This window comes from Embiotoca jacksoni, unplaced genomic scaffold (assembly GCF_022577435.1).
Source record: "Embiotoca jacksoni isolate LCO1_2020_lvr unplaced genomic scaffold, fEmbJac1.0.p SCAF_2, whole genome shotgun sequence".
NCBI lineage: Eukaryota > Metazoa > Chordata > Actinopteri > Embiotocidae > Embiotoca > Embiotoca jacksoni.
This window is the reverse complement of record NW_027185340.1, coordinates 1993457-2018907: the sequence shown is the minus strand read 5'-3', so window position 1 is coordinate 2018907 and position 25451 is coordinate 1993457. Positions and strand designations below refer to the sequence as shown.

Genomic DNA, 25451 nt, shown 5'->3' with positions numbered 1-25451 from the left:
CTACTGTCATGCCGTCGTGATATAGTAGATAGATGTGAGTGACAGGAGACGTTGGTGGAGTGAGAAAAAGGGATTACATATGACATGCATCATATGCTTCGGGTGATTGCCAAGTATTAGCGAATAGTGTGCTCTTATTTTCTTGATGTTCCAGTACAAAAGCCACACAGCAGGGAAGGTAATCCAGCATAGCATCTACTGCCCCGTCAGCATTACATTATGTATCAGGTTTATTTATCCACAAAAAAAAAAAAAAAAAAAAATCAGGAGCACGGGTTGAGAATAAACCACATATTTAAAGTTCATGCAAAAGAAATGTATTCGTGTCCTGTTTATATTGTAGGTTGTGCTGATTCAAGTCCTTGACGCCAGGACTCACCTCCATATGGTATCAAACAAACATCGTGTTTGCACGCCAGCTCCACAATTTTCACGACATCATTGTGACAGTCTGCAAAAACATAGAAGATCATTTTAAGAAAAATTAGAGGACCGTCATAAAGGAAATGTTTTCATTTACCAGCTTATACGTGTTCATATAAAAACAAATGCAGCAACGGAAATAAAAGACGGCACGTAACAATATATGCATAAAGCTGACAATATATACATATAGGAGAGCACGGGGGGCCAGCGGGGAGGCAGGGTATCTTTTGATTTGCCCGGGGCTTTCCTCAGGCGGAGTCACACTGCATGAAGCTACGCTCTCCTGGGTGGGATGTGCTGGATCAATACAGACGTATTCTAACCAATCACAGAGCACACATCCATTCACGCTGGAGTGGTGAGTGAGTGGGAAGAGCTGCAATACCCACCTCCATGGATGTGCTTGACTGGCCTCGAGTGCTTTAAGAGGCGGTGAGAAATGCTTACATTTTAGTGCATTTTGCCATCCAATTAAACACACAGCTTTGGCCGCGGATTACAGCTCAACGAACTAAACATTCACAGCTTGACTTGGAGGGACTACTGACAAATGCAAATTACAGATCAAAATACCCATTAGATACATAGTAAATGAGAATATATTTGCAGGGTTGGAAAAGTTGAAATTCGGTGCCAGTGAGGATGAGAATAAACCCTCAGTTGCTCTGTGATTTGCTGCCCATTTGGGAGGCTGCTAATCAAGTTTCAACCATCAGTCAACACTCATTTGCATGATAAAATAGTGCCAGCCATAACAAGAGAAAACCAATCTCAGAATCATAATTCATGGGTGTACTGTGCTGGGCCAGACTGTGGAGTATTGGGTGTCAACCATCCTCCCCCTGACGCTTCTTATTAAGCTTTCACTCATACATATTAATATCCCTGCCTCTGCAGAGATTAACCCTTTAAATCACCTAAGCCAGTGGGGGGGATCAGTGATGCTACGTGGGAGGAGAAAAACAGACTAATGGGAGAAAAAATAAAAAAGTGATAATACAGCTTCTGCGCTCACTTGGCCAAACCACCATATCTGGAACACGACCGAATTTCCCCTCTCGCAGAGCGAAGATCTCGTGTAGGCAGTGGCCTGAAAGAAAACACAACACAACTTTTAATATATTCGTCACAAATAAAGCTACTATCGCTGAATTTCAAGTTGGTTAGAGTATTTTTTTTTTTTTTTTGTGCCTTACCGTGGGCACGAAACACTCGGTCCTCTGCATCGTGAGAGAAGGGAATACCCGTCGACTTCAGTTCTTCCACGAAGGCCTCGTTCAGAGTGGGCGGCTGCACACCGCTGCTGTTCAGAATGGGCTGACACAAAACAAACCGTTGTGGTTTTGGTAGCTGCGACTAAATGCTGAGCATTCCCGTTCGATGTAAACATGAGTGGCACTCACTGTTGCTGGAGTTTTATGCTGCATACTGGCACCGAACGTGTCTTCGAACCAATCTTTGAGACCAGGCATGATCATCCCACTGAGTCTATACCTGTATCGCGTAAAGGAGGACACATCATGTGATCTACCAATTAAAGATAATCAACTAAGACTCATGTCTTTGTGACTTCCAGCAGTGGAAGCAAAAACCTGGAATTGAAAGTATCTAAATACTTGACCGGGTTAATTCATTTGGAAAACCAGACGTGAGACCAATAAGAAGAAAAGTAGGAGCTCGGAGTCCAGTGACGTTATTACACAAGCAGAGCAGCGAGCCAGAGCTGCTCATGTCATCACCGTCACCATCTCTAGAACAATTGAGCTGCTGGCACAGCCTGAGCCATCAGGGGACTGGAGAGCACCTTTGTCCATGAAACATACTCTATAATGAAAAACCCTCAGTCACAGCAAGCGCTGAAGGGGAGAACGTCGTCTACGCCGCCCCGCCTCGGTTTCTGTACAGCAGCCAGGAAGCGTTTTAGTTGGGAGGACACGGTGCATTGTGTGGCGAGCACTTTCACAGGAGGCGACAATCTGCTATGCAACATCCTTTTTAGCTCAAAATACACCCTAGTGCACGCTGCGCCACTTCTCTGTTTTAACTGTCTGACAAGCAAGTGAAAACGACAAAAACAGGACACGTACACTTGCGCTCTACTGATGGGAGGCATCGACAAGGTGTGAACAGAGATACTCTTCTGGCTGTAAACTGAATATTCAGTCAGACTGAGGAGAATATGCTTTTTTTGGACACCAGCAACCATTAAAACTAAACTTTTTTTCCTCCAACATTATTTGATCTCCCTAGAGACACATAAATAATTCCCTGCATAATATGATCCATTTTTGAACAGACTGGAAAGTAATTTGTGTTCATGAGGACCCGAGTTTGTCTGCTGAAAATCACAAGCATTGACCTTCTCAGATGACAATGAACAGTTTAAATGCCAAACACTAGGTGGCAGTAGCACCACATTGTTGTGAGCGTAGGAGGGAGGCAGCAACTGATTTCAAAGTAAGGGCTGTAAAAAAGATCAATGCATAACTTCAACCTCAAGTCCCACAAACACAACAAATGCTGAAGCTTAAAACTGTGGTTAAAACAAGATTAGAGGCAGCGGGGGACACTTCATTGTTTTTACTAAATCTTCAACAGATAAGAATCAGCTGTAAGAGCAGTGGGCGTTATTACACTTTACCTTTTGCCAGTAAATTCTGCTTGGCCTTTCTTATTGAAGAGGAATCTCGAATCGCTGTATCCCCAGCCATTCCACTTCATAATCTCCTGCCTGTGGAAAAATAAACATTGCCACAGGTTAGGATAACAAGTAATACTCTGCAATTTAGACATGACATGAAATACCATCATCACAGGAAGTTACCAAAACACGTGTTAAGGTTTCCCTGAGGAGGGACACTTGGTGTATTCTCAACTTGCCATCTCACAACAGGTTTGGCATTTGCAATTTCCTCAAGACAAAATAGGAAAGTCCTTCCTGACAATCTGATACTTCATGCTGATATTTGAACGACCAGACATCAAGAATATCACCGAGAGAAAGCATCATACTCTCTGAATTTCATTTACAGCCTTTCCATTCATCCGAGGTGAAGTCCGGCACACCTTCAATAAACGCACTGCTCACATAGTAAAGTGTTCTAGCAACATATCCATCGGCAGAGGAGGAAAACTGCCTCAGCTGTTTTCAATGGAACATGTTAAAAGTATTCTACATTTATGTCAATAATGCTCCGGTTTTACGATGAGGTCCAAATGTGTAAAGTAACAAGATTGCACTGATTACTTAAATGGCAAATAAACATGAGCCACACTTTCTATTCCTTGCTGTAAAAACATGAAACCACTCGGGGAGAAGTAGCCAAAGATTATAAAGATGGTTGTGCTTGTAAAAAAAGACGCAGAATTTCTCAAACAAACGCTGCTGTTCTGTTACTGTTGAGGGATATTTCTATATAATAACTGCTTAACAAGCACAGATGATGGATCCTTGTCTTTGCTCTAATATTGCACAAAGCATGAGTGCTGTGCTTAAGACTCGTTGCAGGAAGACAGATCCACAATAACTCACGGGTACTCGGGATGGAGGCTAACAGTGGAGTAGAAAACATGATTAAGATTAAAACCTGACAAAATGGAGCTTCCGATGAATTACGTGAGGGTGACACATTTGAGTCACACTTTGATGAATCCTGTTGCTGCCGAACATACTGAATAAAAATGTGTGAATAAATGATGCAAGTGTTTGTAAAGGTTGGTGAATACAGACTACAAACTTTCACACATTTACCAACATAACTATCTCAGTCTGTATGAAAATGTTCTGTTCAAAGGCACAACAGTAGGTCTTGATTAATTTCTTTTGATAAGCAGAGCTGCTTCCTGGGTGTGTGACTCAGACTCTACACACACAACATCTGTTGCATGTCTGTCCATCCTTGAAGTGGGATCATCTTCGGCTGTTCCTCCTCAGGTTTTACCGTTTTTGTTTTTTTTACCCTTAATGTTTTTTTTTTTTGAGTTTATGAGCAAGATCTGGTTTAAAAATAAGGGCTGACATGTTTTATAGACAGTGAGGGGAATGTGATTTATAATTTTGAGCAGTTTATGAATAAAACTGCCTTGACGTGACTTATTTTGGATATAACAAATTGATGGTGAACAACTGGAGCTTAGAAACTTTACAACCCCAAAAATCTGACAGAATAATGCAGCAGCTTCGAATGCAGAAAGGAAATTCCCTCTTTTCTACGTGTAAATAACTATCTTAAACTTGCAAGACACTGGGTATTTAAAACCTTTTTCAATATAGACTGAGGTTTCTACAATCAAATCAAATATGCACTGATTTGGGGAAGGAAATCGCCCACAGTTTGGAAATACGTTTTCTGTTAGATGTCAATCTGCTGTGAATATGTGGCATGCAGGCTTCAGTGAATAGTATAACTAGAACAACTATGCATTTTATATACAAGTAATAATACAAGTAAATATCCTTTTAAAACTGCACCAGTGCTGGTTTCAGCTTTGGCTTCTGGAGACTCAACATAACCTGCAAGTCAGGATCCTTTAGAAAGAACTGAACTCAACACGCAAGAAAGGTGGCATCAAGAAGGGTTGCACTATTCCCCATGAAATCCTTTGACTGAACTATTACTGTATATAATATATATAGATATATACTGTACTGTATATACTGTGCATTTTATATTTTATATTTTTTACTGCTATTTTATTGCTTTTCTATTATTATCTTATTGCTTCTGTATGCTGCTGTAGCGAAAAAAATTCCCCTCGGGGATTAATAAAGTAACTACCTAACCTAACCTAACCTACTGTGATTGTATTGATGGACAAACCCACTGAGTGTTTAACCATTAAACCGCCTTTAGTGCTTTTTCAACAGCATTTCCTTTGGCAAAACAGACTGGAGTAGAAGACATAATATTTACTAGAGTAGATGTTTTAACAGCTGATTGTTATCAGTGTCATATTGGCCAAAACAGGACATGATGCAATTCACAAGGCCAAATGCAGCATACTTCTGATTGTACAATGTACAATTGCCGCTGCTGTTATCTCAGACTGACGCTAGATGTCAGCTCAGACTGGTGCCGGTTCCTCAAGAGGAGCTGAGCTGCCAATAGGTTGGAAGTCAGACCACCACTTGTCCTGACCAATCAGACAAACACAGGGAACAGAACTTTCATTGTCTCCATAGACTGATGTTAAGACGCAAATTAAATGCTTATTTCCCCAAAAGTATGTCCTAATAAATGACCAGACCTCATTCAGTCAAACAATCAGCTGTTAAAACATCTACTCTAGTAAGGTCACGAGCCGAAATACAGCACTCAGCGTAGTTATTGAACAACAGAGCAGAAGGAAACATAATGCGTCATTAATGGTTACAGTTACAGTAACATTAACATTAATAGTAACAGTAACAGTTAGTTACAGTAACAGTTAGTTACAGTTACAGTAACATTAACATTAATAGTAACAGTTACAGTAACAGTTAGTTAGTTACAGTAACATTAATAGTAACAGTTACAGTAATAGTTACAGTTACAGTAACATTAATAGTTACAGTAGCAGTAATAGTTACAGTACTAGTAACATTAACAGTTACAGTAACAGTTACAATAACAGTTACAGTAACATTAATAGTTACAGTTACATTAACATTAATAGTTACAGTAACAGTAATAGTTACAGTGGCAGTAATAGTTACAGTAATAGTAACATTAACAGTTACAGTAACAGTTACAATAACAGTTACAGTAACATTAATAGTTACAGTAACAGCAATAGTTACAGTAGCAGTTACAGTAATAGTTAGTAACAGTAATAGTTACAGTAACATTAATAGTAATAGTTACAGTAACAGTTACAGCAACAGTTACAGTAACAGCAATAGTTACAGTAGCAGTAACAGTAATAGTTAGTAACAGTAGCAATTACAGTAACATTAATAGTAATAGTTACAGTAACAGTAACTACTTTAAAGTAACAACTATTCGACAAATAGCAGCTACTTAAAGCTTCGATTAATCGACTCGGATAACCGGGGCATCACTAAACGCCGAAAGAGCAGCCATTTCCAGTTCAACTCTTATGTTGGGCTTTTACTACCTCGCTGTCTCACGACCAAAGAAACGAAGAAAGGCTCCGGGGGACTTTGAGAAAGTGGACCGGACCGGACCGGACCGGACCGGACCGACTCCCAGCCGCACCCACCCCGAAGACAGCTCAGGAACGTTAGCTAGCAGGCTAACGACCGTCCGCTCCAGCTGCGGCTCTCGGTTCGTTTGGTTCGGAGGAGAGAGGACCGCCAGCCCGGCGCTGCACGCCGCCCAGACGGCTCCGGTCGGGCTGGTAAGTCGCTAAATGTTTGACTTAATATCCAGCCGGAGCCACAGAGAACGGACCCTTGTCCTGCCGTACCATCACAGCCGTGTACCTCACCTCCTCCTCGGAACCGTCTTCCCCTCGCCGCCGGACACTTCTGGCTTGGTCTCCGGGGCTTTGCACTCCGCGGCTGCGACGGCCGAGTCCCGGTCCCCCGGTCTCCGTAAATGTCCGGCGATTATACTCAGTCTTTGCTGCGCGACCCGTCGCCTGTCGGGGCTGCCGTCGGACGCCATGCTGCTTCCGTGTTTGTGACGGGAGGGAGCGGATCCATCCGGGCGGCTGTCAGAGGTCAGGCCGGGGGAGCGCGCTGCGTTCACGGCCCGTAGGAAATACTCGGGCCACACGAATTACGCAAAAGTGGCAAACCTCGGTGAATGTAAAAGAATTACAGAATTCTCCGGTGGGAAAGAAAGAAAGAAAGAAACGACGATATTAATTGTAAGAAGAAGTATTCAGGTCCTTTACTAGGACCTGACCAATTGTAACTGAAGCTGTCAGTGAATTGTAATGGAGTACAAAACCTACCATTGAGATATAGTGGAGGAGAAGTAGCCTGTAAAGTTGTATAAATGGAAATAGTTCAATTTGTATTTTAGTACAGTACCCGAGAAAAATGTACTTAGTTACATTCCACCACGGATTACAACATAATACCATATGATAGATATTATAAATTGTTATTTTTGTTTTGTTTTGTTAAATTGTTATTGGGCCAGATTAGAGCTAAAACAGTAAATCGATTGATTAGACAATTAACAGTTCAAACAAAATATGCACTGGGCATTTTTTTCACCTTAGGACCCATCAAATGAATCAGCGGATGAATTCATAACAAGAAAAGTATCCTGAGTTGAGACCGTTGATCAGATATGTTTAAGGGACGGGTTTCTGTGCATGGATTGAGGTCAGTGCAAATATGAGGGAATGACACATTCTGCTTGTAATTATGGTAGGATTCAGAGTAAAAGGGTCATTATTGTATGTTTTTAGTCTTTTTGTACAACCCTCAAATCAAAAAATAGCACACAGTTATACAAATGACAAGTTCCTATTTCTTTGTGAAGTAGAACTGACCAGAAGCACTGGAATGCACCATTTAACGCATTTCCCAGCATGCTTTGCAGTGTGCTATAGGCCTCGTTGCATATATGGTCCACTGACTGCTGAGACTGGAATTTATAGTCATTTTGCTTAAAGAGTAGAAAAGGCATTGAAGCCTTCTAGTTTCCTGCTTGGTATATTCAACAGTTTATAAGGTAAAAAGAAAATATACATGGGCGCTCCGAATAATGCAAGAATTTGAACAGAGGACCAAAAGTAGTAACATACAATTAATCATAGCTGAGAGCTTAACATCAGAATTACCTAAATTTATACTGTAGTCTGTATTTTTGTAAATGTGATAAGGTAAACCCCAGATAATAAATGTGTAGATTGACACTAAACCTTTTTAATTGCATTGTGTCCAAAATTCGGCAGTTTATCCGACTTTTTGCATTTATTACATTATAAAAATTCCTTGTGTAATCTTCATGACGTGGATTTGAAAATACAGTTACGTGAAACGGAGTGACAGCACTGTTTACCTTTCTGCCTCACCTCACCAGCGTGGCTTGTGTTTCCATATGTTACACAGAGGCTCGCTTTAAGTGAGGATTCAACACAAAGTTATAGTGCATAAATGACAAGCAACAATATTGTGGAAAGCAAACGGTTAAACGATAATGAAAAAAAATGGAACAGAGGCGGAAAAATGTGTAAAATACAGAAAAACTTTATTTGAGAAAATTGTCATTTTTAAAGACAAACATTTCAATAATGCTGTAAACTAAAATATCCAGATGTTTGAGGATTCACTTCCCGCCGGTTAAAGTTTTTTACTCCCAAAACAAAGTTCTGTAATGCACTGACTGCAGGCAATTAGAGTCTGAGTGTATCACAGAACTTTATTTGGAAAGCCACAGTGCCACCTCATAGGTCTGTCCTTGTGTGGAACCTTATCCTCCTCATGACTCGGTGCTCCTTTTAACCTGCAGCAAGGCACAAAAAGCAAGCAAAAAAACAGGACAGCCATGTTGTATCATCTCTTTTCATTGTGTTCACTCCAATCTAAACTATATAGGACTGGAAATTGGTGTAATTTGCAAAAGACTATAGAGTAAGAAGTGTAGGCCTGATGCTTCAAAGAGGGCCTACAGAAAGCCTTGCTGTGTGGTGGGCCCTCCCTAGAGTCACAGGTAAAGCAGGCCGGGTGGAGTCTTTTTACACATTATCAGATCTATGCAGAGATTATTAAATGGCTAAATATCATTTGTGCCATTGTTGGTCCTGTAGTACACCCCCCCCCGCCCCCTCCCCCCCCAAAAAAATGATCCTAAAATATATTTACTTACCTCTTCAAACCTGACCATCTGGTCAGGTTTGAAAGTTGACACATTAACTAATCTGGCTGACATGTTTGAAGTTTACACTTTTGCCGATTTCTTTGCTGGGATTATTTCACTCCTGTGCCGGGCTGTCATTCACTCTACCTGTTGCATTTACACAACGTTAAGGATTGAACAGGCCCTGGGGAATGGGCTTTTCACTGAACAATAGAGATAGATATGATAGCGATGAGCGGAAGGGCAGAAGGGCAGCTGAGCTCCAGGAGTATTAAGTTCTATCAGTCTGAAGGTAGTTAGGAGACGTCATCTGCAATCAACTGACAGCAACTTCACAAGTGCAAAATAATGTAACAAAACAAATAGTGCCATGACTAAATCACAATATGGACAATGATTTCCGTCAAAAGTAAAATGATCAAGGTAAACCAAGTCCTGCAAGTCATACTGTACCTGATATAGGTAGACGCAAGGGGACCAGCTGCAATCCAACACGAGGGGCAAATAGTCTTGATCACAAAATGCAAAGGCAGAAATGGAGCCGAGGACACGGCGGACCGAGGCTGGACATTCAAAATGCAAACGCCTGTTTTTCTCAGCGGTTGATGTCCGTCTGCGGACTTGCAGCGCTCCAATCGTAAGGTGGCCACCGCCGCTTTTACCTTTTCTTCCCCCAGCGCTGTGCAGTTCACTATATGCAGCTGGAAGAATGTCGACGTGGAGCTGCCAAACGTGAACGCGTGCTCATGAGCGCGCACGAGAGGGGGAAAAAATAGGCTGTTTTAGTGTAATTTCACGCAGTGGCACAGTGAGCTGCACCAGTGTGAGGTTCTTTACAGATAGGTGCCACAGGCAGGACCAAGTCGGTCTTATTATCCTGACATATTTCAAAAGACACTTAATTACAGCTCGATCTGACTTCTGACTTCACTGAGGTGTCAGACTGGTCAACATTTCATTAACTGTCAGACTGTATGACTCTTAACCACTTTCTTAAATGATCTTGGATCCGCTGAAGTTTATGGTAAGGTGTCTGTCCTGTCCACGATCATGAGAGAAGTTACTATTCCTTCATAGGAAAATAGTAAATAAACAACAACACTATTACCAAAGGTCTGTGTTCAGATCTTAGTCAAAGTTCAACGTGTTATCAACAAGTGGAAAGTAGTCTCTGTGGAGAATGTCCTTTTCAAAGCATTACTCCACATTGTATTCCTGGATTATCATTACTGATAGCATTCATGTTTAAGTAGTAGCCCATGTTGTAATGGAGACACGTTTTACTGTTGTTGGTTTTTTTTGATTGAGCTACAGCACCAGTATTATTATACTTTAGTGTAATACTTCAGTAAATGTACATCTTACGAGTAAATCATGTTAATAGTACTACCTGTTATACACCCAGCTGTGGCTTTAAGTATAAACCTTTTTCATGAACTATAGGTTGACCTACTTTACTGGACCACCTCCATCTCACTTTAACTATATCATAAAGTATATGGGCATATTGTACTGTATGTTTTACTACACTTATTTAACACCTGCAGTTGTCTGTTACTGCAGATTACGGTTTTCCATACAAAATAGGCTATTTGATAAACAAATAAAACACAAATCAATCCTCGAGATTATGCTATGCAAAAGGTATCAGTTCAAATTAGCTCCAGTTCAACCAATTAATGTCAAGACATTATAATGATGATGAAATAAAACATCTTAGGCTGCACTGGCAGCGGTTGTTCTGCATAATGATGAGTTTGACCTGTTCTGAACTGTTAAATTGACCTTTGAATATGTGGCTTTTACTTGCAGTGGAGTGCTCTTCTGAGTGAGCAGTGGATCCACGGGACATTAGGGCCCCAGGGCCTCCAGCTCCACACCAGACACCCTCAGCAGCAGGGGGCGCTATGCACCTAACAACAGTCTCCTGATGACGGAGTTCAAATAGAAATAGGTTGCAGTTTTGCATCAGCTGCGTCACGCGCCGCTAAAAAAAACAACCCTGTTTGGTATTTTCATTAAGAGTAGTTTATTTATCTGAGGCATGTTCAAAATGAAACGCACATAAATATGTTATGTAATTTTTTTTTTTTTTTTTTTTTTTTTGTAACAATTTAATTGCACTATCTGCTCCGGCCTCCACGCGCATGCACACACGGGGTCTGTTATCTGCAGCCTCATAGGCCGCTGAGAGGGGGACGATCCCGGCGCCGCAGCTCGGTGGGCAGGGCCGGGGCTTCGGTAACGTTCAGTAACGTTCATTAGATTTGGAGGAAGCGTTATTTCCCTCTAAGCTCAGCTGCTTCGACGGACCGTATCGGCTCCGGACCGCTCGCCATTTTAATCTGCCATTGGAGGACTAAAACCCAGTCAGCAGTCAGAAGGTGTGTTTCTATTCCGGCCGGACAGCTTCTCCATGATGATGGAGACGGAGGTGATGCGTTCCAGTCAACAGGTAAATACGGCATTTCTGACTGGACTAACACCGGCTGTCAACTTTCACTGAAGGAGACAGACTTCAGGCCAACTTTTTCATGTTTGCTGTTCCAAACAAGACACCCGGTGTCATAATGACATGACGCAGTGAAGACGTTATCATGTACAAATATCCGCGTAAATGTTGTCACAGCGCGAGGCTGTGTTCAGTTGGAGATGTTCCGGTTGCCCTCTGTAACACTTTCAGTTCTGCAAGTCATCCACTTGTGACGTTCTTCCTCGACAGGAAATCAAATTAATATTATGGTTAAAAAATAAAACAGCTTTCAGGGGTTTTCAGAATAAAACTGCAATGTTTCTTTCATTCTGACAAGTTTGGTAAACAGCAAGCTGGACTGTCCGGAGCCGTTTCTCGTAACTGTCCCTCCTCCTCCTCCTCCTCCTCCTCCCTCTCCTCCCCCTCCCTTAAAGCATGTGATACCATATCTGATATAGTACAAGCTTCTCACCACAGTGAAGGACTTCTGTAACACTGCTGCCTCTGTTGGTGTTTCATCATGTTAAAGCCCCACAGGCCCGGCTTGTCTTCCCAAATATGTTCATGTAGTCTGACTGAAGCCTCGAAGGGGCCCGGACATCTTCTGCGTTGGGGGTAAACCTGTCACGAGTAAAAGGGTTCAGTGGAAGTACAAAGTTGAGTGATGGGAGGCCTGAAGGGCCGTCTGGGAACACGTGCAGCTGCGTTTCATCATCCTTGGTCAAGGGTGGATGTCCAGTGAAATGTGATGAAAGAAGGTGTAATAACCCACCAGAGGCAGGTCCCTCTTTGAGGCCCTTGTGTTTGAGCTGAGAGGTAAATGAACAACTGGCACGAAAAGCTGGAGGAACCATCAGCTATCAGATTGGCTTGTTGTCAAAATATGTTTTGGAGCCTGTATTTCCTGCTGGTTGTTGTTTGCTCTGTGTGTTTAGTGTCCAATTCAAAGCCAGGGCGTGTTTGGCTGGTGTCTCTGTCACTGTAGTCTGGTAGAGATGTTGGGAAATTGGAGTACTTTTCCCAGCTTGTTTCCTTGTTCCGATGCCAATCTGGGTCTCGTGACATCTGTGACAGAACACCTGATCTGTGACACGCCCACATTCACACAATCTACTTCTCATCACAAACTAAATAAACTCTGGTGGAAGAAGTCAACTTTGACTCTGTGACATTTTATAACATCATAACTCTCCAGTGTCGGTGAAAGTCACGATTCAAATTCCATTGTGTAAACAACAGACCTTTTTCTTTTTTTTCTGGACATGTGATTGTTTTCAAGGGACTCGTATGACTCGTCTGAGATTATAAAGTGTGACTAACAGAGAAGTGGGGTTTTTTTGTGTGTTTTTTTTTTTTAAGTTTAGAAAACACGAGCGACCTCGAACTTTTTCTGTGAACTTCCTCATTCCTGCCGAGGCCATAATTTGCGGTCGTGTGCTCACCTCTGGGCCGGTGAGGCAGGTTTATAGTAGACTGCCCTCGTAGCGTGTAATCCCTCCGTGGTCATGCTTCTGATGCAACACTGAGGCAAAGAGGGTTAGTGGGTTCTTATTTTGCAGTGGCACAGTTGTAGTTAGACAAACTGTCAACAATGTCTTAAAATATGTCGTGTGCTACTATAATTAGTGTCTAAAGGTTAATGACACACTCTTTATTTTCCTTTCATGAGAAAACATCATCTTATCACATTTTGTCAACAGTTTCACATCCTCTTTATTGTGCATTGTTCTGCTTTGTGCTTTCTTTCCCCTCGGCGTCCTCCAGGCTGCGTCTGTTCTCCGCCTATATAACCGAGTATTATGATGCTGTTTATGCCCAAATCTGAGGAACAAACAAGTCACATGTTTTCTGGTGAAACTAGTGTCTGGGTTTTATGCAACATCCCGAGGTCCTTGAGAAACGGCTTCCTTCTGTAAATACATTCTGCTTAAAAGAGCAGCATGATTTATCTTTAGACATTCTTGTTTAAAAAGGCAAATGTTGTTTGGACTGTGGCAGGAACTCAACAGGAAGCACTATTAAATTACTACTCCGAGTTCGCTGGTTCCAAATGTTCTGTGTAAATGTAGGATGAGATTATTGTAGTGTTGTGCTAAGATTAGTCATCAACAGCTGTTGTTATTTACTTGAACACATAGCAAGGAAGAAATTGGGGAAACCAGGCTGGTAATTCCACCCAGCGACACATCAACATTCATAATTATATTTGGTTACATATATGATTCATCACGTGTTCTCCAAACTCAAAGATAAACTGGATTCTTTAAAACTACCTGTGTTCTTAAATATATGTGCGAGATTTGAATTCTCTTTGAGAGTAACTGGAAACTAAACCATCATTTTAAATGGAGAATGTTTTGGTAAAAGATACCCGACTGTGAGTTTGAATGCGACAAAGGAATTCACACCTCGGTGTAATCGACTGCTTCCCCCGGAAAGAGTATTGAATGAGCATCCGTGTGTTCTGCTGGTGCGTGGTGGCAACGGGGGAAAGAGAGAAGAACATTTATTATTCATGCAGCGTCTCCCTCTTGACATTAGTGCCAGTGTTGTTGTGAATGATACGGAGGGACGGGGTGTGGCAGGTGGAGCGGCCACGTTTCCCAGCAGGGACGTTGTTGATCGTATTCTCGGTGCGGGACAGCATGGCCGCCGCCGACTCCCTAAAGCGCTCTGCGGTTGTCTCTTCCAGGACATGGACCTGATTGACATACTGTGGAAGCAGGACATCGATCTCGGCGCCAGGCGGGAGGTGTTCGACTACAACCACCGTCAGAAGGAGCATGAGCTGCAGAGGCAGCGGGAGCTGGAGGAGGAGAAGAGGCTGCATCTGCTGCGGGAGGAGGAGAAGGCCCTGCTGGCCCAGCTGCAGCTGGACGAGGAGACGGGAGAGTACATTCCTCGGCCGCCACCCGGCGCCCCGCTGCAGTCGGCCGTCACACCTCTAGAGGTTACGCAGGTACGAGCGCGTGCCCTCATTACTCATGTCGGAGGTGGAGCACTCCCACCTGATGCGATAGGCTCCGGTGGCGGTGTAGCTAGGTAACCACCTCTGCTGGTATAATTACAGAAGCACAGGTGGGTCTGTCGTTTTGCATCGATGTCGTGTGCTGCAGAAACGACTCTACAGAGACCTGAGCTCTATAAATATCAAATCATGTGCTGCTTTTGAAAGGACGATCTGCCACCACGGATGCCAGCCGGTAAATGAAATAACGTGCTTTAACTTCTGCTGCAGAATGTCGGCTTCACAGGGGAGACCGGTGGTGCGATGTCCTTTGATGAATGTTTGCAGCTACTGGCGGAGACGTTTCCTGTAGAGGAGTCAGAGGTGAGCGTGTTGACTAAATTATTACCGCAGATTTAACCGCCTCCGCCGTGACCTCCGGTTGTATAAAAAACTGATTTGTCCCACAGAATCCTTCCGTTTGCCTGGACACGCCTGCTGTTGCTGTCCCCATCATGATGTCCCCCGAGCAGCCGGCTCTGTCGCCGGCCGTCCTCACCCCCGGTCAGCTGACCCCGCCACCGAGGATGTCTCCGGACTTGGAGCAGGCCTGGATGGAGCTGTTGTCCCTCCCTGAGCTGCAGGTATAAAACGGGGATTCAGTCCCACGGCGATCTTTGCTGTGGAACAAACACCCAACGAATGCATGAATGGCAGGATCATGGCATTAGAGGACAAACCCTTTTTCTGTTTGTCCTGTGAGTGGGACGTCATACATGTGAGACGGGTGCAGACAGCTCATTCCAGTCTGATTTATGTATTTGTCAAATCTGTTGAAAGAATCTTTGGCAGTTGACTACCTTCATCCAGCAGATTATTGTGAGTGGGTGTGTTTCTGTTCAAACCTTTGCTTAGTAGTTGAAAGGTGAAGATTTGTGCAGAGTAGTTTTTTTTCAGAAGCTGCTTTATCAGCTTGGTTTCAAGGCACCTCATATTTGCATTCGCTGATGGGTGGAGCTATGTGCCATTTATTGCCCTCACCACAATAGACTGGACTATAGTCCTGATCATAAAATAGCATTTTAATACTTGATCTGATAAACTGCTGATGAGACTGATAATGGGTAGAATTTAGTTTTGGTTCTCGTGAACTGCTTGTTGGAGATCAAAATGGTCGGTTGACTTTAAAAGCAACAGGGAGCATCTAGTTAGTGTGAGATACGTTGAGATACAACCAGTTCAACCAGGATTTATCTGGGAAATACCAGTCGACTGGAGTAACTGGATGGGTCGATGGCCTCGCCAACACAAACTCTGCTCAGTGATGATAACAGTTTAAACCGTAAATGATAATCTTATTTCAACATATCTCAGGTTCCGATGTTTGAGGATTACCGGTTAGATCATTACAAATAATCCCACTTTCAACGTGTGCTACGCAGCCTCCTGTTGTACAATTTGTCTGAAGATTTTCACATTTCATATGTTGGAAAACGCTTCAACTTTAACTGTGATATGTGACTTGACTGTCCTTTTATTAATGGTTCTACATCTTTCTGGTCTTTCTTCTAGCAATGTCTAAACATGCAAATGGAGGACACACTGGCGACGACGACTTATCCTCTTCCCAACAGTCCTGAAGGACAGAATCCGAACTTCTCTTTTTACCCGATGACCAATGTCCCAGACGGGAAAACAAACAGTTTAAACGTCGGTCCTGCAGAGTTCATGGCTTCGTTTGATGGCTCTGTTCCCGGTATGGCTCCGTCTGACGACCTCAGCCATATGAAAATAAAAGCTCCTCAGTTAAACGCAAACTTCGGTGCAGAAAGTTTCTGCGACATATTCTATCCCGCCGCTACGCCGGAGGAGGGCAGCGTTCAGAGTGGCCTCGAAGGAAATGAAAGTAGCGCCGTGTCTGACGTCCCGAACACGGCACCCCTGACTTCCATGGACCTTCGCAGCCTCTCACCCGGAGATGCGTTCGAGAGGGGCAAACTAAATTTGACAGCAGAAGTGCCCGACTCAGATTCAGGGATCTCTTCCAACGCGAGTCCAAATGCTAGTTCACCTGGGAAGTCTGGATACGGAACCGGGTCCTTCGGGTACAGTGATTCAGACATGGAGGAGATGGACCACAACCCCGGGAGTGCAGAGTCCGACTACTCCGAGATGTTTTCGTTAAATTTCCAACCCGATGATCTGGAGTCGGCAGTTTGCGTATCTGCGACGACCGGGCAGCCGCAGCAGCTGGAAAAGAATCCGAAGCAGCGCAAGGTGGAGCCGTCAGAGGAGAGCGGTCACGACGACGCTCCCTTCACCAAAGACAAGCAGAAGAAACGCTCCCACGTACGTCTCTCCAGAGACGAGCAGAGGGCCAAAGCCCTCAAAATCCCCTTCACCGTCGACATGATCATCAATCTGCCCGTCGACGACTTCACCGAGATGATGTCGAAGCACCAGCTGAACGAGGCCCAGCTGGCGCTGGTCCGCGACATCCGCCGCCGCGGCAAGAACAAAGTGGCCGCCCAGAACTGCCGCAAACGCAAGATGGAGAACATCGTGGGTCTGGAGGGTGAGCTGGACTCGCTGAAGGAGGAGAAGGAGCATATGCTGAGCGAGAAGAGCAAGAACATCACGAACCTGAAGCAAATGAAGCGGCAGCTCAGCAGCTTGTACCTGGAGGTGTTCGGCATGCTGAGAGACGAGAAGGGGAACCGCTACTCTCCGTCGGACTACTCGCTCCAGCAGTCCACTGACGGCAGCATCTTTCTCGTTCCTCGTATTAAAAAGACTTTCAAGACCGAAGACAACCACTAATCTCCTTTGTAATATGGTACTGCATTATCATAGTATACTATGCAATAACTTTGTAGTCACTCAGCTTTAAGTTTTAGCAGCCCAGCAGAACTATTGTATAGTTTTTGCTTACTTCTCTTGAATGTTGTAATATTTTTGATATTTTACTTCTTTTGTACTCTCACAGATTCTTTAACCAATAGTTTGTAAATATAAGCAGCACTTGCTTTTGAGATTGATAAAAATGTTACTGTATGTGTGTGTGTGTATATATATATATATATTGTATATATCATATTTCTGTATGCTAATGATGTTTCAATCATTGTTACTTATTTTATAACTTTTCCTTTATGATTTATTGCCCAGTTTTTTTTTGTGTTAAATCCCAACTTCTGTTCTTTTAAATAAACTATTCCTATAGCTATATGGCCTCCTGGTTTCTGACAACAGAACATGGTGCGGTGTAGTGAGGCCACAGCCCGCAACATGGATCTATAGAAGGACCGATTACAGAGCTTACCACACGTCAAGTCGGTGCTTGACTTAAATGCTCAACAAAAGGACTTACAAAACAGCAAACAAATGGAATCTTGTAGTGAAACAAAAGAGTCGTCGGTGTAAAGCGTGTTCGCCTTTCATTAAGGCGAGCTTGCTTGTACAGTAACCCAAATCTTTTAATTCCATGAGATGCCTGGCCAAAGGAATCACACCCAACTGCATTCATCATGACGCACAACAAAGAGCACAATTGTTGAGCGACAGTAGAGTATGCACAACGTAAACCAGGCATGGCAACTCCACAACGGCCCACCGGGGAGGCGTATTCAAAGGGAAAGGGCGACGCAGTCAGTTGTGCCCTCTGGATGCACTTTCACACACAGACGCTACCTTTTCATGTTCTGCCCACGGAAAACTAGAGCAGGGAGCAGAACAACAAATCAAACAATAAAACGCTGCACCACACAATAAAGAAAAACATTTACAGCTCGGTGACCTCGTCTTCATTTCAGAAAAATAAAACACTCGTCTCATTGAAATGTTTTTATTTTGAAAACACAAGTGACACATCCCATTTACATCTTTAGTTTAAAAACCAAAATAGCTCATTGACACTTTTGTGCCTTTGCAAAGAACACGTTTATTATTTATTCGGTCATAAAGTCAGTCATTCAATATTCCTCTGTGAAAAAACTATTCTGCAACTGTCAGGAAACCACAGACACCTTTTAAATAAAAATAAAAACAGACAGAGTAGCCTCATCCTGCGTGGAATTTTAGAAAGTACAACACAGACATGTCTACTTAATTTGGCAATGGTTAATAACAAAAATATTTTAAGAAACAATTCATAAATCTTAAAGATCAAAATGATCCAAAACCACAAATCTACTTTTATGTAGATGTTGATTGAAGTGATTCCTCATTCCATGAATACTACAGGTTAGAATATGCACCAAGAAACTTCCCCATAAATCTACACTTGTTTTGAACTCAGGATTACAAAAAAAAGTCAGCACTTTATTGAAAAGGTTTTGGGCCCTTAAAGAGAAATCCATCTGTTCATACACTTGGACGGCATGCAGATGACGAACATTTGAGACTAGTCAAGTATTCATGTTTGTTGCCAGCAGTTTCAACTCGTGACCACCGTTGCTCCGTTGTTGGAGGCTGTCTTTTTATATTACTTGCATTTTTTTTTTTTTTTTTTTTTTGGAAGATGCTTCTGTGATTTGTGAAAAAGATTTAACCCCTTCGGAGCTCCGTTAGTTGCCATCGCTACCTTTATGAAAACCAGCCCTTTTCCTTACGACTTCACTGAGCAGCCTTTGAAGTAATAATACAAAGAGCGGAGAGCTTTTCCATCTTTCTGAAATGTTCCACCATGTTTCTGCCATCAAATTCAAACTTAGAATATATTTTTATAAAAGACCAAAAGAATATCTTTGTTTCTACATTTGTAACGTCGTCTTTAATCTATTTTCAATTAAATACGAGTTTACATGATTTGCAAACGGGGCTGTATTGGGAACGTCTCGGTTGCTCAAGAGTGTTTCATCACTACGAACTTTGTCTGAACTAATTGTCTGATAGTAAGCACAATAAAACATATTGTACCTTCAGGGCGTATAAAGCAGAGGGGTGAAGGGCAAAAGCTGATTCTGGTCAAAGTGGAGAGATACCGGACGCCATCCTGCTCGATTGACCTTTTAAGATCCCTCGGCTTGCACTTTCTACAACCACAATGTGTACTATTAGATTAAAATAAGAGCAGCCTTGGATAATATTTCAAAAAAAGTCTTACCCATCCAGAACCTTCCATGTTATCAGGTCTTTACAGATTTTCAGCAAGAAGAGAATGCCTCTTTCCACATCTGTAAATCAAGCAAAGTGGTTACTCTTACCTGCTCCATCTTCTCAAGTCAGCTTTTGTGATATACTCACTCCCTTTTCTCGTTAATGTCTGTAATCTAGTGTTTGCGGGGGGGAAACTCTGCGGTATCTCTGACTCAACAGGATCTCCAGTGTGTCCAGGACCTAGTCTTTCTTCGCTAGCAGCAGCTGCTGGAGAGTTTAGCTAGCCTTGAAAGAGGGCTAGACGCTCACTACCGGGCTCTGCAAGCTTCCTCCATGGTCCTTGTGCTCGATGCTGCCTTCTCCCTTCTCTCAAAATGCTGACTGGTCCACTGTGCTGGGGCTGAAGACGTCCTGTCTGACAGTCATCTGCAATCTTCCACCCTAGCGATGCTGAGGGCCCGACTGCAGGTGCTTGTGGCCGTTACACTCCTACTCGCTCAACTCTGGCATATGTGGTGGCCGGGCCCTTCCCTAGGACTAGCCAAAGCTCCCTTTTTGTTGGCCTTGGTTACAAGTAAATACATACAATATGTATATATACACACACTATAATTCATCCACAGAAGTCTTAAATTTTACTCCCCAAGTTGGGAAAATTCTGGACAGGCTTATTTGCAACAGATAAATTAATCTTTTTCTGAACCAATGATGCACTGAACCTCGTGTTACTTTACTACACAATTTTTATTCAGTATTTTTCTACTGATCAAAATATTGGAACAATCTAAAATTCGGTTTGCTGGGAACAGGAGTGAGGGATTCCCTTGATTCTAATCCAGACTGCTTATATTTGTTGACACTGGTACTGTGAAGGATTTACACACTGTGCTTTACATACAAAAAATCAGATTACACGTGACACTTGCAATTCAGCAATCATAATAACTTCAAAAAGAACAAATTTGTAAGGATCTACGGGCTCATGTAACTATGCTATTTGACAAAAACCAGGTTAAAAGACAAACAATTAATTGGCCAGCAGAAAACTAACCCATGTATATATATAGATATATATATATATATCTATATATATATATAAAAAAAAAATTAAAAATAAAAAGATATTTAGAACTGACTTTAGATTAAAAAAAAAAAAAAAGAAAGAAAGAAAGAAAAGAAAAAAGAAACAATTCACTCTTTACCCCTGATACCATAGGCACAATACACACACTTCAGACGCATAGAAGGAAAAAATGACTCAGTAGGGAAACATCTATCACAATGAAGGAAGGGTTTCATCTGCACTCATGTCTTGCGTAAACAGTCCTTCTTCCATAAACTTCTCCGATTTAGCTGCAGTAATGTCTGACTTGTGTTCCTCTAATGCTTTCAGATGACTGCCTCAATGTAACCTGCAGCTTTCCTGACAATTCCTTTTGCTCACCTCCTCGCCTCTCCTGCTAAGAACTGAAGCCTGTTGAATGGATACAGGATAGAACAAATAGTTATTCTGCACTTTCATGGGCTCACTCTGTACTGTGCTACGAGGCTGGTGCCAAACTGAATTCTACTTACCAACACATGACGTGTTTTAATATCGGCGTGAGCCGTAGCCGCCTCCGCCCCCCCCGCCGCCGCCGCCGCCGGAGCCGTAGCCACCTGTTAAGGATTGACCCCCGCCAACCCCCGCAAAAATGAGTTTTGTTACTCAACAGAAGAAATCACGACGTTACTCCGTGTGGCATTTTTTTGAAGCGTGGTTGTAATAAAGCGGTTGGAGGGTAAAACTCACCCCCGTAGGGTCCACCGGAGTTTCTGCCACCAAAGTTGTTTCCCTTCATCGGTCCGTAGTTGGACTGCTGTCCACCATAATTTCCAAAGTCATTGTAATTTCCACCACCTCCGTATCCTGAGGATTAAAGTTAGTTTTCGGTCTGATTTCAGGTTCATGTTTTCTTTTTTTTATTATATCTCGAGAGCTCATTTAAATTCTGAAGTCAAAAAGTTTTAATTTTTTTGTTTTTTTTTACCTCCATCGTTACCTCCGTAACCTCCATCGCAGCTGCCACCAAATCCTCCCCCCTGGTTACTGTAGCCCGGGCCACCGCCTCCGTAGCCCCCTCGGCCACCACCGTAACCTGGTCCGCCACCATAATTCCCTCCTGGACCTTTAAAAGAAACGAAGCCATACACGCAATGTTACCTTATTTGCTGGATAACGAACACGCGGCCGTAACGTGACATTGTGGGAAAGAATCCTCCAAAGACACAACGCAGTTGTTGTGGAAGTAAACAACCGCAGCAGCAGTTCATCTGACTTATGATGTCAAAACAGTGACGGTCTTCAACATTTCACAGCAGCTCACCGTTGTCAAAATCATCTCCATAACCTCCGCGTCCTCCACCGTAGCCTCCTGAAAAACACAACCGTCAAATGTGGATCTTTTGCGTGAAAACAAATCATTTGTTGGATCTGACGAAGGCGACGAAACGAAGCTTCGTGCCGGGGGAACTTTGTTCCGATGTACAAATACTAACCACCTCGGCTGAAGTTGCCACCACCTCCAAAATTACCACCTCTGCCCATGAAATTTCCGGATCCTCCGCTCCTCCCTGAACCGAAGGAAAGCTTCAGGTTAAAGTCTGCGGTGACAACAACACGTGACGCGAGTCTTCGTGACGCGGCGCGGCGCGGCGCGCTCACCTCTGTTGCTGGAGATGGCGCTCATTTCCTGTTTGGACAGCGCTTTCCTGACCTCGCAGTTGTGGAAGTTGATTGTGTGGAATTTCTGGGCTGCAGGAAAAAACAACAACAACAACAACAACAACACGCCGTCACGCTGCGTTGCGTTCAGTCGGTTCGCTCCGACGTCGGCGTGACAACATACCGACGATCTTGTCGACGGTGTCGTGGTCGTCGAAGGAGACGAAGCAGAATCCCCTCTTCTTCCCCGTGGAGCGTTCCTCCATGATGTCGATGCACTCGATCTTCCCGTACTTCTCGAAGTACTCCCGGATGTGGTACTCCTCCGTGTCCTCCTTGATGCCGCCCACGAAGATCTTCTTCACCGTCAGATGGGCGCCCGGTTTATTCGAGTCCTTAAAACAAGGAGCGCGTCAGCGGGCCATAAAAAAAAAAAGAAAAGACGGGAAGACGCCGGCTCTCCGGTTCGGGAGCGATCGTCTCACCTCTCGGGACACGGCCCTCTTGGGCTCGACCACTCGGCCGTCCACTTTGTGAGGTCTTTCTTTCATGGCTTCGTCCACCTCCGTCACAGACGCGTACGTCACGAAGCCGAAGCCTCTGGATCTCTTGCTGTTGGGGTCTCTCATCACCTGGAAACAACACACAGGTCAGCTGCTGCTGCGTCTGGATGCACCAGGACATTTATCAGTGTTCTTTGGCACGATGTTTACAGATAATGACACAAAACAAACAATAATAATAATAATAAATACCAACCACACAGTCTGTGAGACTTCCCCATTGTTCAAAATGGGCCCGTAAACTCTCCTCCGTTGTTTCAAAGCTTAAACCTCCAATAAACAGCTTTCTGAGCTGCTCGGGCTCCTTCGCTTCACGGTCCTGTTAAAAACAACAACAACAACAACAACATGACTGCATGTAAACAACTCCTCAGGGAGCCAGTAGTAGAAACCTGAAGCGTGTTGCATAACACTGCCGTGTTTCTGCAGAGTGAAACTCTGCTGCTGCTGCTCGGATGTTTCCGCGACTCCATCCTGCGGGTGGTGTTAGCAGCGGGTGGTGTTAGCAGCGGGTGGTGTTAGCAGCGGGTGGTGTTAGCAGCGGGTGGTGTTAGCAGCGGGTGGTGTTAGCAGCAGGCCGTGCAGCTCCGCCTGCGACACCCGGCCAACAATAAGCTGCGCGTTATTTGGACGAGCTGATAAAACACGCTGCACCGACTATACAAAAAAAAACAAAATAAAAACCCTTCTGTGAATTATGATCAATGATTGACAGCTGACGGAAACGGCCCCGGTTAGCTGTCAGTCATGTCAAGCATTAGCTTAGCCGCAGCTAACGGGAGCAGCGCTGGACCGTGAACGCATCAAAAGCTGCAGAGGAGCCGCGACTTTACAACACGACAATATTCAGAAACACCTCCGCGCTGAAGAGGACACGAAGCTCTCCTGCAGTTTCACCAGGAACCGTGTTTTAATTTGCAGCATTTGGCTGCAGCTCACCTCCATTTTGCAGATGTCCACGGGCGGAGGTCTGAGGGAGGAGGTCGCGTGATGAAACCGCTCTGCTGGCTGCTGCCGCGCGCTCTTCTTCTGCGCAACACACGTGATCGGTGCAGGAGCGCCCCCTGCTGCCCCGGAGGACGGATCAAAACAACGACCTGCAGCCAAGTCAAGCAGCCTGTCCCTGATTATCCATCCTATCTTAAATAAAATACTGTCGTCGGTGGTGGAGAGTAATTCACTACATTTACTCAAGTACTGTATTTAAGTGCAATCTAAAGCTACTTGCACTTTACTCCAGTATTTCCATTTAATGCTTAATCATATGTCTTACTCGCTACGCCGCCTATCTTTTAACTTGTGCTTGATTGTGGTCTCCATTTCTGTTTTAACTAAAGGTTGTTTTAATGTCAATCTGATTCATATTTGTGGTTTTCTTTGCACATTTGTCAGCTATTTCATTTACTTCAGTTCCAGCACTATATGTGCTCTTATCCATACAACACGTCCGACTTTGTCCCATCATTTAAATTATACTATAGTGTTTTATTATATTATTATTTTATTTACTTTAATATATTTATTATTAAAACATCTGCTCTCGCGTCTGAATGGCTGTGAAAAGCTGTGTAATTGTAAACTGTAATCAGAACGTCTCACTGCTGTCAAAGGTCTCACGTCTTCAACCCATTGCAATGCAAATAACATTTCCAGCATCTCCCCAGTAAACACTGATAATCCATCCCAGATTTGTTTGCGAACTATGAAAGAAATAACAATTTTGTGAGCTTAGTTCTTTTGAAGCATCTGTATAAATTTGAGCATAACTACATTGTGAATTTCTACATAGGTCCTTATCATCTATAGACATAAAATAAACTCCTTATTTTGTTTTTTGCCAGGCAACGTGAGTGAAATCTCCTTCTACCTACTCAAAAAAACATCATAACAAAGAATAACAAAGGAATCACTGCAGTTAAATCACTTTAACTCTTCATGCACACACAGTTATACAAATCTTTATATCTATCAAGGATCATTTCTAATTAAAGTATAAAGTTAGTCCAATTTGTCCTTTACATGCTGCCTCTTTTCATGGAGTTAAAATAATGATGTGCGCCATCTGCTGGTTAAAAAGAGACATGTCTTGAACAATTGTCCTCCAGGGACACGGCATTGTTCAGGCAGACCTCAGGCCACCATAAATGGAAGAATGAATTTTAAATAGATCCACTGTCGTGCTGTTAGTTCCCAAAAAATAAAATATATGCATGGTGAAAACAACAAACACTGTAGTTGCTTGACAGATGTGGCGGAGCCTGTGAACCTGTGTAGTTTGTGGGAATTAAAGTAATTGAGCAACATGTAAACACTGCAAACAAAATGAATGAAGCTCTTAAAGCCACATGGTCCCCCCACAAGACATGATCTGAAAAGGGCTTGGCAGAGGGGCCGTGGTGGGTTTGAGGTATGAGGCATGCTCAGTATTTTCAGTTTACCATGAGTGTTGCTGTGACCACAAGAGCTATTGAGCCACGCTGTT

At 43.3% G+C, this 25451-nt stretch overlaps 3 protein-coding genes and 1 long non-coding RNA gene across 9 annotated transcripts in view; 1 reads left to right on the top strand and 3 right to left on the bottom strand.

The window, feature by feature from the left end:
- agps (alkylglycerone phosphate synthase) overlaps window positions 1-7085 on the bottom strand; it is a 28043-nt gene extending 20958 nt beyond the window's left edge. Inside the window, exons 1-6 of one of the 2 annotated variants that reach the window (XM_069153856.1) lie at window positions 6856-7085; window positions 3068-3157; window positions 1830-1920; window positions 1623-1743; window positions 1442-1516; window positions 380-451 (exon numbers count right to left, since the gene is read on the bottom strand). In XM_069153856.1, the coding sequence (XP_069009957.1) occupies window positions 380-451; window positions 1442-1516; window positions 1623-1743; window positions 1830-1920; window positions 3068-3157; window positions 6856-7034 (628 nt within the window). In that variant the 5' untranslated portion in view covers window positions 7035-7085. Of the gene's footprint in view, window positions 1-379; window positions 452-1441; window positions 1517-1622; window positions 1744-1829; window positions 1921-3067; window positions 3158-6522; window positions 6597-6855 lie in introns of those variants that run through there. The other variant, XM_069153857.1, reaches the window with a different exon arrangement.
- On the top strand, window positions 6464-17831 carry nfe2l2a (nfe2 like bZIP transcription factor 2a). Of its 2 annotated transcripts, none has more exons than XM_069153854.1 (5): window positions 6464-6765; window positions 14351-14617; window positions 14897-14989; window positions 15076-15249; window positions 16178-17831. In XM_069153854.1, exons 1-5 carry the CDS (start codon window positions 6505-6507, stop codon window positions 17423-17425), a joined length of 2043 nt encoding a protein of 680 aa, XP_069009955.1. In that variant the 5' UTR covers window positions 6464-6504; the 3' UTR covers window positions 17426-17831. The 2 variants fall into 2 exon arrangements, with proteins under 2 accessions (XP_069009955.1, XP_069009956.1); XM_069153855.1 differs by lacking the exon at window positions 6464-6765 and adding an exon at window positions 11400-11640.
- On the bottom strand, window positions 8556-9893 carry LOC138200696 (uncharacterized). The gene is made up of 2 exons (XR_011178419.1): window positions 9639-9893; window positions 8556-8831 (listed from the first exon to the last, which is right to left on the bottom strand). It is a non-coding gene; the product is annotated as an uncharacterized lncRNA (long non-coding RNA).
- Window positions 17832-18433: 602 nt separating the features above from the next.
- On the bottom strand, window positions 18434-23991 carry hnrnpa3 (heterogeneous nuclear ribonucleoprotein A3). 4 transcript variants are annotated; one of them, XR_011178443.1, is made up of 12 exons: window positions 23909-23991; window positions 23166-23288; window positions 22892-23038; window positions 22591-22801; window positions 22407-22496; window positions 22241-22315; window positions 22069-22116; window positions 21733-21870; window positions 21495-21611; window positions 21278-21361; window positions 19710-21176; window positions 18434-19638 (listed from the first exon to the last, which is right to left on the bottom strand). XR_011178443.1 is itself a non-coding variant. In XM_069153858.1 (11 exons), exons 1-10 carry the CDS (start codon window positions 23912-23914, stop codon window positions 21294-21296), a joined length of 1023 nt encoding a protein of 340 aa, XP_069009959.1. In that variant the 5' UTR covers window positions 23915-23991; the 3' UTR covers window positions 18434-21176; window positions 21278-21293. The 4 variants fall into 4 exon arrangements, 2 of the variants coding, with proteins under 2 accessions (XP_069009959.1, XP_069009960.1); XR_011178444.1 differs by having other exon boundaries at window positions 19710-19779; XM_069153858.1 differs by having other exon boundaries at window positions 18434-21176.
- Between the last annotated feature and the right edge of the window lie 1460 nt (window positions 23992-25451).